Here is a 14,630-nt window from a genome sequence, read left to right on the forward strand (position 1 = left end):
TCAGATCATAAAGGGCTTTCGCTACGTATTATAACCACATAATTAATCTACCGGCATTAAATCTCATCTCTCGAATCTCGACTTAACCATTTATAAATTAACCTGCCTATTGAAACTAGACCTAAACATCAATTCTCATCTCTCGAATCTCGAATCAATATTGTCAAACTCATGCATAAAAGATCAGGCCTAATCTAGTCACAGAACATTAAATCAATCAATAGGAAATTAATCAAGTATTGACAATCAACAACAATAAATTACCCCTTCATATTATTTATGGATCCCCATAAACCCTAGAAAGAAAACTACTCATACATAATTAAATATAAACTAAACGAAGCAATTAAACAAGTCATGATGTAAGAGAGAGAATAAATAACTGAGATTAAAGGAGAAGAAATCGTTACCAAAGTTGAAGGAAACAAGAGATGGAATTAAACAAAGAGTTGTAGAGAAAGAAAATAATACTAGAGTTTAAGAGGAGAGAGAGAAAAGTTAGAGAGAGAAAGAGAGAGAGTAAGGGAAGGGAGAAAAAGAATACTCAACTCGCTTAACAAAAGCGTATATAAAACTAAGCTCGAAAATCCTAAATTAAAACAACTTAAACGACGCTTAAACTTCTCCTCAGAAACACACGCCCGATCGAGCGAGGCACCGCCCGATCGGGCCCGCCTTTTTTTTCCTTCGTGAGCTTCTCTTCTCGCGCCCGATCGGGCACGGCACCACCCGATCGGGCGCGCCATTGGGCGGAGACCCTTGCACCGGGCGGTGACACTTCGGGCTACTTGGACTCCTTGTTTAGGCTTGTAACTCGGCCCAAACTAAATATCCTCCTTGGGGCTTTAATCATTCGGTCCAATGCCTCATCTTCTCATAAGTCGAGCCCTTAATCACCGGTTCGATGACTCTAACCGATCTTGTGCTATGAAAGATGGTCGTGCTCCTCCAATACTCGTAGTCGCTTCATAAAATCCCGGGAAAATGCTCCAAGAGTGCGATTCCCTATAAAACTCAATCAAAACTACGAAAACACTAGAAAACACATATTAGTAATAAAAGTGGCTCTAAAGAGCCAAAAATACTACCAATTATGACCAAGGGATGGGGGTAAAATACTATATAAATTGGACACATCACCTACTCTCCATGGAGTTTCCCCTCTCCCATGTATACCAACTTCCTTCGTACCCCAAGTCCCTTAAACCACAATCATCCATGGCTTCACGGAAATTTGCAATCTCCTTTCTCTCTCTTCCAACTCTACCCTCAATATCATCATATTTTAAAATTTCATTGAAATCTCCCCCAAAAAGAATAGGAATATCCAAATTGGAGCACAAGTGACGGATAAGTAACCATGTTTTATGTTATCTTCCTTCCTTGGCCCCCCATACACCCCAATAAACCTCCAAACACGTCCCCTTGAACTAGTAATGTCACCACATATGTGATTTTGAGAGAAAGAGACAAGATTAAAATCCACTTCCTCCTTCCAATATAGGCAAAGCCCCCCGCCTTGCCTTGGCTTGACACACCAATAGCATTTGGATAGCCCAAACGCTCCTTCACCTTCTCAGATTCAATTTTATTTATCATCGTCTCCGATACAAAGATCATATCGGGGGCAAATTTATTGCTCCATTTTCAAAGCTGTCGAACCGTCAGGGAGTTGCCCAAACCCCGGCAGTTCCAAGACGCTCATTGGGAGAGGCAGGATTGGCCTTAACCAATCTCCGCCGCCGTCGAAATATCCATAGCACTCACATCATGCTGCTTAGACCGCTTCTCACCATTATTCTCTTCCTCTGTCAAACATCTATTACCAGAAGTGCGTTTAAGGGAGGTTTTTACAGGTCCTTCTTTCACTTCCTGAGGCACACGGGCAAGTCTTTTCCATGTGCGATTTGAGACCAGGTTTGGAGCAGGAGAAGATATATGCAGCCTGTTCGGGTTCGAGAGTTCAGAATCAGATAGCACATGCTCACGAGTCGCAGACAGTTGCTCATTAGTAGTAGCAGGATCATTCAATGAATGTGTCAGGTCAATAGGTACCCCATTCTCCTCTGTTTGGGCAGGCTGCTCAATGGTAAGATGGTTATTAGTTACACGATCACCATCACCCTTCTTTTCATCATGCTGTTGTTTGGTGATAAATGAGAGTTTTCTATTAGCTTTTAGCCTTTCAACTTCTCTAGAGAGTCCCTTCCTTGGGGTAGCTTTAAGGTCAGTACTCCAACCAAGTTGCTCATGTTTCTCCTCCTCCGAAACATTGTGACATTCCCTTTCGGAATGCCCCATAATCCCATAAGCAAAACAGAAAAAGGGGAGCCTTTCATATGCATAATTTACCTGTAATTTATGCCCTTTACGGTCCTTGATCATCTGAAAACACCGCAAGGGTTTTGTTATATCGAGCATCAATTTAACTCTCCGATACCGACCAATTCCAAGAACATCATCTTCAGTATCAAGAATTTCTCCCATGCCTTCCACTAGGGCTTTCACATGGGAATCGGTTCTACAATTGAGAGGTAAATTTTTTATGCGTACCCAAAAAGGCGAGTTTGTAAGAACACCTTCCTCTGGTTGTTCTTCCCCATCAATTTCTTTCAAAAGAACGAGCATATTGTCAAAGCACCAATGTCGTCCTCTTAAAACTTTATCAAAATCTTTCCAATGGAAGAACTGGAAAGCATAAAGATTAGGGCTAAGAACCCTAATTGTTAAGCCATGGATCGGAGCCCATATACTAGTAATGGTCTTTTTGAAGGCCTCGACATTGTAGGATCTATGTGTAAGCAATTTTCCTACCAGCATCAGTGACAAATTGTTCTCCCCTTCGCCAATAGTTAGGGCTCCAAGGTCGATGGGTTTCTTTTCTTCCTCGCGTATACAGAGCTGAGAGTATAAATTCGCAATCTCCTCTGCCATCGGTAATAAATTCTAGAAAACAATATAAAAAAACTCTACCGGAATCTGCTAGGCCTCTATCTCAGGAATAGTTCTTCGAGAGAGTTTGCCCTTTCTTTCGAGGGAGTTACTTCTAATCATGTATTGTCATTATTTATTAATATACACTCATAATTTTTTTTTTTTTTTTTTTTGAAGGGCACTCATAAAATAAATTGAGTATATAATTTTTTGTTTTTATTTATTTATTTATTTGTTTTAAAAAAAAAAAATCAATTTGATGCTGTGGCCTGTGGGTGCGGGGGCCAATGCCTCCTTGAACATGATATTGATGTTTAAGGTACGTTGCAATTTCGATATCACATATGGACATATGGTCGATCAGCTTCATACTTTTAAAATAGCCCATCTATATTAATATTTATATACCATGGAAATTGGAAAGGGATAGAAGATGGCCGGCCTGGTGGAAGCTGTCACCATCTTAATTGTAACAAGTATCACTCCATCATAACCTTACACAGTTATAAGGAATACCAAATACGTAAGTATTAAAGGATAACTGCTTGTTTTTAAATAATGTAGATTAATTCATCAATTTTTATATATTAATCCAACAACCTTTTACATAATGAAAAATTACACGTGACCATTCTACTATAATTACGCGTTATATCAAAAAGATATTTGTTAACTTTAAACACAAAATAATTATTTAAAATGCCCTTAAAATGGGTCATAAAAGAAATTTTCACATTGTAATAGAGAGGAATTACAGCAATTATAAGTGTTATAAGAGAGGAAATTGCGGAATTCAGTTTCGTCTAATTCTATCCCATTAGTGTAATTCTACGAGTCAAAGTCAGATTATCATATTGGCAAATTTTGGATGTAAATCTAGCTTAATAATTCAGGTAATTAAACATTTTCTCATAAAAGTGGAGTATAAAAACACGTTAAGGAAACAGAACTTATAAACAAATACAAATTGGGTAATTATACAAGCACTTCGGATGTCCTTATATTATTGTCTCATTTAATTTTTCACGATCTCCAAGACATGTTTTAAAATGTACTATATCTTCATTTTCAAGTGGTTAGAGCTTGGTTAAAAAAAAAAAAAAAAAAGTGATTAAAGCTTTCCTCTCCGGGAGATCTTGGATCGATTCTCACCCTGCTCTCATGGCTCATTAGCTCAATAACCAAAAAAAAAAAAACAAAAAAATTGTGTAAAACAGATAAGATCTTAATATTAATAAAAGATACAATAAAATGAATCATAGATATATGTGTGAGATGTTATTTGATTAAGGAAAAAGATATAAGAAGCTAAAAATAAAAAGAATTGACAATTAATAAACATTTATTAGAATAATTTACTCGTAAATTGTTGATAAATTTTTAACTTAATACTAAAAAAAAAAACCTATATTAAATAATTATAGCACCCCTAATATTACCCTAAAAATAAATACTACGAGTACTCCATACAAAAAAGGTCCATAATAGCGTGGTTTATAGCATTGAAAGTGTCCCAACAAATTCTGACTGGCCTTGTTTTTGCAACAGAAATCTGAAAGTGCAGATAAATAAATAAAAAAAAAAAAAAAAAAAAAAGAAAATAAAAAAAAGGAGGCTAGTACTCCTAGGAGTGTGTTTGAGAAAATAGGAGTTGAGGAGGAGGAGAGAGAAAGGGGAATCCCAACGACTGATGAATGAGTGAATGAGACATTTACTTATTTTTCCATTTCTTTCTCTCTCCTCTCTCTAATCCCCCACACCTAAAGAAACTTACCCGATTTTTATGGTTAATTTTCTCTCTCCTCAACCTCAACTACATTAAACTTAGATTATTTCCATCTTCTTCAATTTTCCATTCCCAACAGAAACATAATTCTTTCTTTGTTTCTTCTTTTCAGTGGAAGATTATACCACTCTTTATTATTTATTTAATAATAATAATGCTACGTTTTTGGAAGCATTCAATATCAACAACAATGTTTGGTTACTTGTGACCTCTACATACTTTTCTTCTTCCATTCGTACTTCTTTTCTCAGATCCTGGTACTCTTTCTCTCTCTTAAATATCTTCTGCCTTACCATCCATTTTTTTTTTTTTTTTTTTTTTATTCTTTCCTCTTATTATTATACACTTCTCGTATTATTATACTGTATCAAACTTTTTTTTCTTTTTCTTTTTTTAATTTTAGGAAGTCAGATTTTACTATATAGTTTTATACGACTAGTTATATTATTGTCATGTTTTTTATGGGATGGTTACATTGTTGTTGGTTTCTCGATTTGATTTTGTTTACGTTCCTCCATTTTCTAACTGTTCCATATATCGATGTATGATTATGATAGTCATTATATATTTATATACAGTCTCTTTTATATAATTTGCTGCTTTACCTACCATTACTCAATTATTTGTTTGTGTTTGGGTTTTTTTTTCATGATTCTATATGTATGTTGGGTTTTAATTTTGATAATTTTCTGGGTATATCTTCTTTGGAATAATTAATTATAGGACCCACGAATTTATTATGTTTTAATCATGTACGGAGTTACTGGAATTGAATAGTAATTCTTAAAAGTGTGGAACATGATAAAGTTCGTGGATCGTTGTAGTTCTGTTGCTTCAATTGCTTTCATCAGGTTAATTAGGGTTGAAATTTTGATCTTTGAGATTACAATGTGATAATGTCATATGCAGTAAACAGTAAATTATACAAAGGGACTGATTTCTTACTGAATTGTTAACTTACTGGATATTTTCATTGAAATGGTTGTGGAGTAGTTCGAGATTGAGGTGTTTCAGTATTATATTTCCTTTGTTTTCTTATACTTGCAACACACTTTTCTCACACATTATTTGAGAAAGTGATTAGAAGAGATAAATGGACGGATTTAGGTATACAATTCAAACCGTAACTTAACACTTTCTTCTTATCGGTGGTAAAAAATTTCAATTAATTTGTCCGTTTGCCTAGTCTAATAGAGTATCTTTCTAATTTGCATGTCAAAATTATGTGTAGCAATAAAGAAAAACTGAGGAAGTATTAACTTTTGCATTTTACTTGTTTTGTTCCTTGATGGATTTGGGATGGGACCTCATTGTAGTCGAGGTATTGCTTGGATGTTGGATCAATAAATGTGGAACTAGGATCAGTTTTGTATGGGTTTATGAATAAGTGGACATGCCATCTTTAATCAACAGAGTTTACAATTTTTATATAATATGAACTGTTTGTAAGAATCATATCATGTTTGAGTGCTTAAGAATTATAGCCTACTGTTTTTGTGGCCACAATATGGCTTGATCACATTCCGTCACTTGGACTCCGTTTGTTTTGATGGAAACATTTTTTGTGGGAAGTCATAATCATTTTCTAAATTAGATAATTTTCCATAGAAAGCATGATTGTGAAAATGATTTTCCCTTGCTTCTTTGACTATAGGAAAACTCATGGATAAAATGAATGGAAGTAAAAGGGTGGGGAAGGATAGAGGAGTAAAAAGGAAAATGTGGCAGACCTTCTTTAAGGAAGGAAAATGGTTTTCCTTCTCTAAAGGAAAATGGTGAGGGAAAATCATTCCAAGAAAATGTTTTCTACCAAAACAAATAGAGCCTTGGTCTAGCTTGCTCTGAACCACTATTTTTTGTTACTTGACTACCTATGGGGGGAATCCCTGTAACAAACGATGCCTTTAGCCCTTTAGAAACTGATCCATATTGTGTAAGCCCTTGAATTCCTGTAACAAACACTGCCGTTAGCCCTGTAGAAACTGATTGGTATTATACTATATATAAGTCCTTTTAGTTTTGATAGCGTGTTAAGATTGTGCCATTTACTTGATGTACAGCAAATGTATTGATGCTATTGGCTGTTACACGCTCTTCAACTCCTTATTTTCGGAAAATATCAGCTGGAAAGCTTTGGCCATTGCAATTAATACATGAACCTTTGACCCTGATCTCATTTGATCCTATCTATATCATTATTGGCAGTAGATCACGGGACACTAAATGCATGTCTTGCCTCTATTTTGTAGTTTATATACCCAATTGGTAGTGCAGCCTTTTTAGATTTCTCCCAACATGCCGATTTCTTCTTCTGAAAGGGTGAAAGATGTGCAGGAATGGGGGATTGTGAAATCAAGTCCAGGAGTGGTCTCTTCCTCTAATGTCTGTGAGGGTAAAATGCTTGACCAAGGTGTCCTTGATCTATATTCTGTTCACAACTCTAGAGATTCATTAAAAGAGACATTAAAGCAGACAATGCTTGATCAAGAGTTTGCTTTTAGGAGGCAGGTATTAATTTTCATTCAATTCACACAAAAATGGTTGATTATGATGCTTTCCTTAGTTATATATACTCAACTTCTGACAGCCAGTGATTTTTTTTTAATAGATTCATAAGTCCATAACTATATCAAGCAAAAATTTCATTTGATTTTCAATTTTTTTTTTTTTTTTTTGGGAATTCTAGGTTATTTATCGCAGACTCTGGATGTCCTTTATATCCTGTGCTTTTGTATTTGATTTTCAATTGTTTTGGCAATTCAATGTTATTTGTCGCAGAATCTGGATGTCCTTTACATCCTGAAATTTTGTGCAAATATGAGAATTCACTCAACTTTTAAATTATTTTACATGATTTTGTCTTCAGGTCACTGAACTTCATGAACTTTACAGAGTACAAATAGCTAGGATGGAAGAATTGAAACAAAAGGGTGTAAATAATTACAGTATGCACAAAGGAGGCTTTAACAATAATTTGAGTTGTTCAATGGTGAGTTTGAAGCTATTTTCTACGAAGTATACAATATTCCTTCACGTAAATGGCAGTGCCACTTTTATCTTTTCTGCTTTTGCTACTTTGTTTCTGTTGTTGAGGTAGTGTGGATTGGGATGGGAGGTTCCTTATGGGTTATTGTAACGTGATGTCATCTTGCTGCAGTAATATTTGTGAATAGTTGAACTTGTAACAATTTCATACTGGAATTTCCCTTGTTTCTTGTAAGTATATGACAATGAAACTAATGTTTTTTCAGGCTGAATACATGCAATTTTCAAACTTCAATATGTATTATGAGTTACAGCAAAAACCTCTTGTGACTATGCAGAAACATCTTGATCTCCAGCTTTCAGCCGATGAATTTATTGGCCAATGTGTTGATGATTCCTCTGGAATAGGGGTAGTGACCAAGAATTCTTCCTGGGATAAAGTAGATTTTGATCCAGGCCATCTAAACCTGTCTTTGAGCATTGGACCTAATGCTAGCAAAAAGAGTGGAGAACTCAGATCTTGGAAGGGAAAAAAGCCCTGTTCATCTTTAATTGACATCATTGATCTCGAAGATGAAAATTTAAGCCTTTCAAATTCTGAAGCATGTATTAGGCTTACTTCTGACTCTGCTGCTCCAAAAAATTGTTCCAGAGACGTTCAAAAGTCAGATAGCTTTTTGAATAGTAGCAAGCTGAAGCCAGAAAGCCTTTCACAAAGGGCCATCAAGGATGGCTCTTATAGAACCACACTGCATAGATCTCCTGTAGATGCTGGTTTAAGCTGTCAGACACAATCACTATGTGATTCAGGTATACCATTGAGTTACAATACTTGCCCATAACGCTATTCCTACTTCCTAGTTTATTTTGCATTTGGGAACATTTTATTATCTTTTTGTGTGGAAATTGCTTAATGATCAGAGCTCAATCTGCTCATGTCATCATGTGTGCAGGAACAAATGGACACCGCCAAAAATCCTTGCTTGCTAATCTTTTGAACGAGAATAAAAGGGCACCTACTTGTAAAATAAATAATAGCTTGGACCTTAATACAGTTCAGCTTGAAGACCAATCGTATTTCTCAAATAATCATTCAGTGGTGGTCAATTCATCAATAACTAGCTCATCATCTGTGTTAGATAAGGTTTATCCCATGTCCAATGTAGCTTCTTTTGTCAGCCCCAATTTTTGGAAAGAAGCAAATGTGAACTCGTTCGTGGAATTGCATGGAAATCATCGACAAATAGATGTAAATAACAAAGGCAGTGATGGAGAAAGGTGCAGTAAGGATGGGAAGTGTAGAGAAGGTAATGAACCCAACATCAGTGTTGTATATCTTGATTCTGAGTCCTCTGAGGAGCTTTGCAGTAACAGATCTGACCCAAAAATATCGAGCGTGGGGTCATCATCAAAGATTTCAAATGGTCTTTCATGTGAGATGGACATGGTTGATACAGTTGAAGCAGAAGCAAACTTAGAGAAGGGTGCAGAACCCCTTGAACAACTTAATTGCTGCAAGCTATCTAATTCTTCTGATTCAGAAGGCATGATAGATCATCATTCAAGCAGCATAAAGACCATGCAATCTGGTATTCGATGTGATGATGTTAACTTTGCTACATCTGATGGAGAAAAACTTAACATTGGTCTGTTAGTCACTCAATCTGGAGAGCAAGACCTACGGTCTTCTGGTAGCTCTGAATCGAATGTTCAGTGCATTATTAGGAACGAACCAGAGGTTGATGGGACCATTCAAGCAGCAGCTGAACTACTTTTACAAATGTCTTTGAAAACAGGAACCTTTTGTGAAGGTGAATCATTGAAAACGCCTTTGAAGAAGACCCAAAATGAAGAAAATGAACAGCCTCAGTGTTCTTCAGAATCTTACGAGGCAATGGTACTGAAGGCAGAAGAGATCAGCACTGTTGATTATTGTGTAACCTCAACCGCGTTTCTGGTGGATGAATCAGAGAACAAGGATGTCAGGTGTAAGCTAAAAAGGGGAACTCGTATGAAAGATTTTCAGAAAGATATACTCCCTGGCCTATCCACTTTATCAAGGCAAGAGATCCGAGAAGATATTAATCTTTTGGAAGGTGTTATAAGGTCACGAGAATACAAAAAGATGAGGGCAAATATGGGTGATGACGGAGGAAGTGATTGGTGTAGGACAAGAAGGAGCAAGAGGTCAAGAGTCAGAAGAAGGTATTATGTATGAAGTGAGAAACTGTAAGTTATCAGGGCTGATCTCTTTATGTGCAGGTTCTGATTATAGATACAGAGCTTATATTTAGGTCAAGTGGATGTCACAATAATTATCCCTTTTGAAGGCTTTAACTCATTTATATAAAGTGCTGTAGTGAAGTTTATGTGTGGTTTAGCTAAGTTTCATGTAGAGATATGTCAAATAGGGTTTAGATGGAATGCTGGGTAAATTTTTACCATTGTTATACTGATTGACATGAAAATTTTAGTTCAGTATGCTGTTGAGAATGATGGTGCATCTTCCCCATTTTCAGTTTGCTGATGGGGGATCCTTGAATCTCTCAGATAATATCGATAGACCTGCACAGCAGTGTTTCGAAAGAACATTCTTGGACAATGGCGTGCATTGTGAAAGTAAACAATGATTGAATATTTCTAATCTTCTTTCAGATCAGTATAGTTAATCTAATATTTGAACTTTTCTTTGTGTTTAGTACTTTAATATGATATTCTACGGCTGAACATGGGTACAGATACTTGAAGAGTTGAAGCTTCATTTGAACCGCAAGTGTACATTTTTTCGAATTAATGGTGCACTTGGACTATACCCATCTTCAACACTAGTGATTTAAGTACATATACTCGTAACTTTTAAAATTGGAGAAAAATGCATTACAAATCTTCTGTTTTCAATTAGTAAGATCAATAACTATATACTAAAAGACACACCAACAATGACACGTGTCAATTTCTGGTGTGTCCTTAGTATTTTTGTTTGTTTTTTTTTTTAAAAACAATCCTTTTATAAAACTTTTATATTTAAGGAAATTATTATATACAATAATAATTGTCATAATTAACCATATAAAATAATTAAAGATCTTTTACATTCTATAGATAGGTTCACAACTATTATAGGTATGCGTTTTGGCAACATTACCATATAATTATTTTGAAAATGCAATCTTTGTGAATTTTTTTTAAGAATATATAATCTTAAGAATATACCGGACAAGAATAAATACTAAATTAGGAAGAAAAAAAAAATCTATATAATTTATACATACTTCTTTGATTAATTGTAAAAAATAAAAAGGATACATCAATTATGTCTTTGAAAAATTAAAATGACAGGCATCAAATTAGTCGATAAAATGAATGTTAGCAAATGATTATAAAAACGGTCGCTAATTACCGACCGTTTTTAAAATCAGTCATTCAACATAATTTTAATATACTCATTCGACTAAAGTACTAAACAACTCTTTAACGTGGTATTGATACAAGTATTTAAATATTTTTGTAAAGACATGATATCAATAACTATATACTAAAAGACACACCAACAATGACACGTGTCAATTTCTGGTGTGTCCTTAGTATTTTTGTTTGTTTTTTTTTTAAAAACAATCCTTTTATAAAACTTTTATATTTAAGGAAATTATTATATACAATAATAATTGTCATAATTAACCATATAAAATAATTAAAGATCTTTTACATTCTATAGATGGGTTCACAACTATTATAGGTATGCGTTTTGGCAACATTACCATATAATTATTTTGAAAATGCAATCTTTGTGAATTTTTTTAAGAATATATAATCTTAAGAATATACTGGACAAGAATAAATATTAAATTAGGAAGAAAAAAAAAACCTATATAATTTATACATACTTCTTTGATTAATTGTAAAAAATAAAAAGGATACATCAATTATGTCTTTGAAAAATTAAAATGACAGGCATCAAATTAGTCGATAAAATGAATGTTAGCAAATGATTATAAAAACGGTCGCTAATTACCGACCGTTTTTAAAATCAGTCATTCTACATAATTTTAATATACTCATTAGACTAAAGTACTAAACAACTCTTTAACGTGGTATTGATACAAGTATTTAAATATTTTTGTAAAGACATGATATAAGAAGAAAATAACTATTTTTGTGGTAAAAAATTGCTCACAATAGTTTTAGAAATTTTTTAATTAAAAATTATGTTATTTAATGATAAAAATTACGATATACCGTGCATGGCACGGGACCTAACCTAGTATTTTCATATTTAAGTGTGGACAACAGGCAACAACCCTTGAGATTCTGCCTTACAACAGAGACCTCTGCTGAGTAGGAGCATCGTTTGACTACTTGAGCAAAGATAACGTTACGACGTGATAACTTGTTAATCCCATCTGGCTATATGTCTAATTTACTCCATATGAACCTTGATGACTATCATATCAATAATTAAATGAATTATGTTTACGACTTTTATTCTATCAAATATAAACTACTGTAGTAATGATTCCCCATTAAGTTGGATAGTCAAACTGAAATTTCTATCAAAAATAATAACAAGCTTTCTTGATCAACCACCAAAAGCTGTTTGAAGAAATTTCTGCAATTTCTTCAAGTTCTTTCAAACAATGCAAGCTACTTCAAATGCATGTGATTTGAGCACAGCAATCTGTAGCATTAGTGATTTACAAGTCAATGAGGCGGCTCAAAAAGGATTAAGATATGCCCACCAATATATCAGCTCAATTTGTGATCAGAACAACCTGTTAAATAGTAGCATCATAGAACAGTCGAGCCTAATTGCCAATGAAGCGATCAAGGAGTTGAAGAAACTCCTCTATCTCCTGAAGGATTCAACATCAACAACAACAAAACCTTCTAGGAGGGTTAAGCAGGGTCCTCTGCCTAAAAACATGGGGATAAACCCGAAAGATATGGTTGATCTTTCGATTGACAACTCTTACAAGTTGGCATCTTCAACTCGCGTTCCTAATAAAGAATTCAACTTTATAAGCGCAAAAATTGATGTGATCAATCGGTCATATTCCAATCCCATGTTGTGCATGGAAGGATCAACCACAAGCAGCAGCAGGCAGATTGTCATGCAGAATTCAATGTCAGGGATTTTGAGTTTCAGTGAGGATGCTACCACTAAATGTGCTTCCTCTAGCAAGACTTGCCATTGCTCCAAAAAAAGGTACAACATTTTGATTTTCCCAAATTAATATTTGCCTGTTTATGTGTTGAAAATTATTGTGGATAATAATGTTATGAAGGATTTATCAGAAACAACCTCTCTGAAATTCTGAATTCTCCAGGAAGCGAAGGGAAAAGCGAAAAGTAAGAGTTCCAGCCATCAGTGACAAAATAGCTGATATACCACCAGATGAATACTGCTGGAGAAAGTATGGGCAGAAACCCATCAAAGGCTCTCCTCATCCAAGGTAAAAAGTCTTACATACTAGTCTACTGTTTTACACGTTTATTCTAGGATGAATGTTGTCTCATTTTTTAAATTAGTAGAGTAATATGATTGGTCTTTTGGGAATATACAAGTAATTAGTACTTACGTGATGTGTTCATTATTTTCGGACAGAGGGAGCATACGATTTGGGGTAAAATGACCTTTGATCTTTGTGTGTTTTGTAGGAGTTACTACAAATGCAGCACTTGCAAGGGATGCCCTGCTAGGAAACAGGTAGAAAGATGTTTGCACGATTCAAGCATGTTAATTGTGACTTATGAAGGGGAACATGTTCACTCCACATTCACATTTCCGTATCCCACCATTACATTTTGAATGAGTTTCAGGAACATCCTCATTAATAGGTCCCGAATCCACACTAATGAATCAAAAGGCTGTATGATCAACTTTGCGCGCATATGCAAGGTCCAACAGAATGGAAGGAGGAACTCGTGTTTTCGCTCCCTAAATTGGCTTTCACACTTTTTTGTTTATCAGGGCTGAATACAATTTTTCAATACTTCTCTTGCAAACAAGATGCTAGAGATCAAATTGTTAGCTACATTCACTTCATCGCTTCAGTGCATATGTGCTGGTGTTGTAATCAGTCATTGATCCTTTTGTTAAAAAATAATTTTTGTGAAATTAGTTCAACCTCTAAAATACCTTTATTACATTGTTTGTCAAAGTAGCATGTTGAGTTTATAGGTAGAGAAATTTGTTTATCAATGTAGTCAGCATGTTTAATGCACACATGCCCTTGGTATTACTGTTTTAATCATTAGACTAATAGCTCATTGGTAGTTAGCACCCAAAATTGAATGCTCAAATGGAATTTTGAACATTTTAATCTTGGTTAATATTGGCATGAACCCTAATTACAGAATCACAAACTAGCAAGTTGTGAAATTTTTGTAGAATGGATGACTTCAACTACCCTTGGATGACGGACCCATCTATTGTCTTTACTCTTTAGTAAAAGTATCAACCTTTTTATATAAAACTTATAAGTTGTAGAAGAGAACCTGTAAGATGTGTCCGTCAGATTATTATTATATTGTAATTCAAAATGTGGTTGTAGTATAAAAAGAGATATAAGGATGGAGTATATACAATTACCGAGATTTTGCCATATAACAGAAAAGAATCACCAATTCTTTTAAAATAAAATAAATACAAAAACAATTATTTGAGTAGCATTTAAGGGTTATACCATAACCATTCTCTCTTAAATAAATTTATTTGTATTTGCTTAATGTGTGATACTTAAAAAGGTGTATTATTTTCTTTTTGAGTTTGTAGCAACCTTTGGGCCGGCAGTTGTTAGAAGCCAGATGTGGGCCACTACTGAGTAGATGACATTTGAGCCTACCTTGTAAAGTTTTTAATGGGCCAAATGTGACATGATCTGTTTAAATCAAGGGCATCACCACCCATGAAAGTGCTAAAACACAG

General features: G+C 34.7%; 2 protein-coding genes across 5 annotated transcripts; both read left to right on the forward strand.

Annotated features, from left to right (window-relative positions):
• Positions 1–4,565: 4,565 nt before the first annotated feature.
• LOC145567995 (uncharacterized) lies at positions 4,566–10,403 on the forward strand. Of its 4 annotated transcripts, XM_081627434.1 has the most exons (6): positions 4,573–4,720; positions 4,833–4,977; positions 7,055–7,228; positions 7,587–7,709; positions 7,972–8,515; positions 8,659–10,403. In XM_081627434.1, exons 3-6 carry the CDS (start codon positions 7,118–7,120, stop codon positions 9,921–9,923), a joined length of 2,043 nt encoding a protein of 680 aa, XP_081483560.1. In that variant the 5' UTR covers positions 4,573–4,720; positions 4,833–4,977; positions 7,055–7,117; the 3' UTR covers positions 9,924–10,403. The 4 variants fall into 4 exon arrangements, with proteins under 4 accessions (XP_081483561.1, XP_081483560.1, XP_081483563.1 ...); XM_081627435.1 differs by having other exon boundaries at positions 4,566–4,977; positions 8,044–8,515; XM_081627437.1 differs by lacking the exons at positions 4,573–4,720; positions 4,833–4,977 and having other exon boundaries at positions 7,091–7,228; positions 7,613–7,709.
• A 1,936-nt stretch (positions 10,404–12,339) lies between these two features.
• Positions 12,340–13,790, forward strand: LOC145567032 (protein WRKY1-like). Its single transcript, XM_081626260.1, has 4 exons — positions 12,340–12,908; positions 13,030–13,155; positions 13,361–13,409; positions 13,713–13,790. Exons 1-4 carry the CDS (start codon positions 12,340–12,342, stop codon positions 13,788–13,790), a joined length of 822 nt encoding a protein of 273 aa, XP_081482386.1.
• The last annotated feature ends 840 nt before the right edge of the window (positions 13,791–14,630 follow it).

Source organism: Chenopodium album, chromosome 11, assembly GCF_948465745.1.
Source record: "Chenopodium album chromosome 11, dcCheAlbu1.1, whole genome shotgun sequence".
Classification (NCBI taxonomy): domain Eukaryota; kingdom Viridiplantae; phylum Streptophyta; class Magnoliopsida; order Caryophyllales; family Amaranthaceae; genus Chenopodium; species Chenopodium album.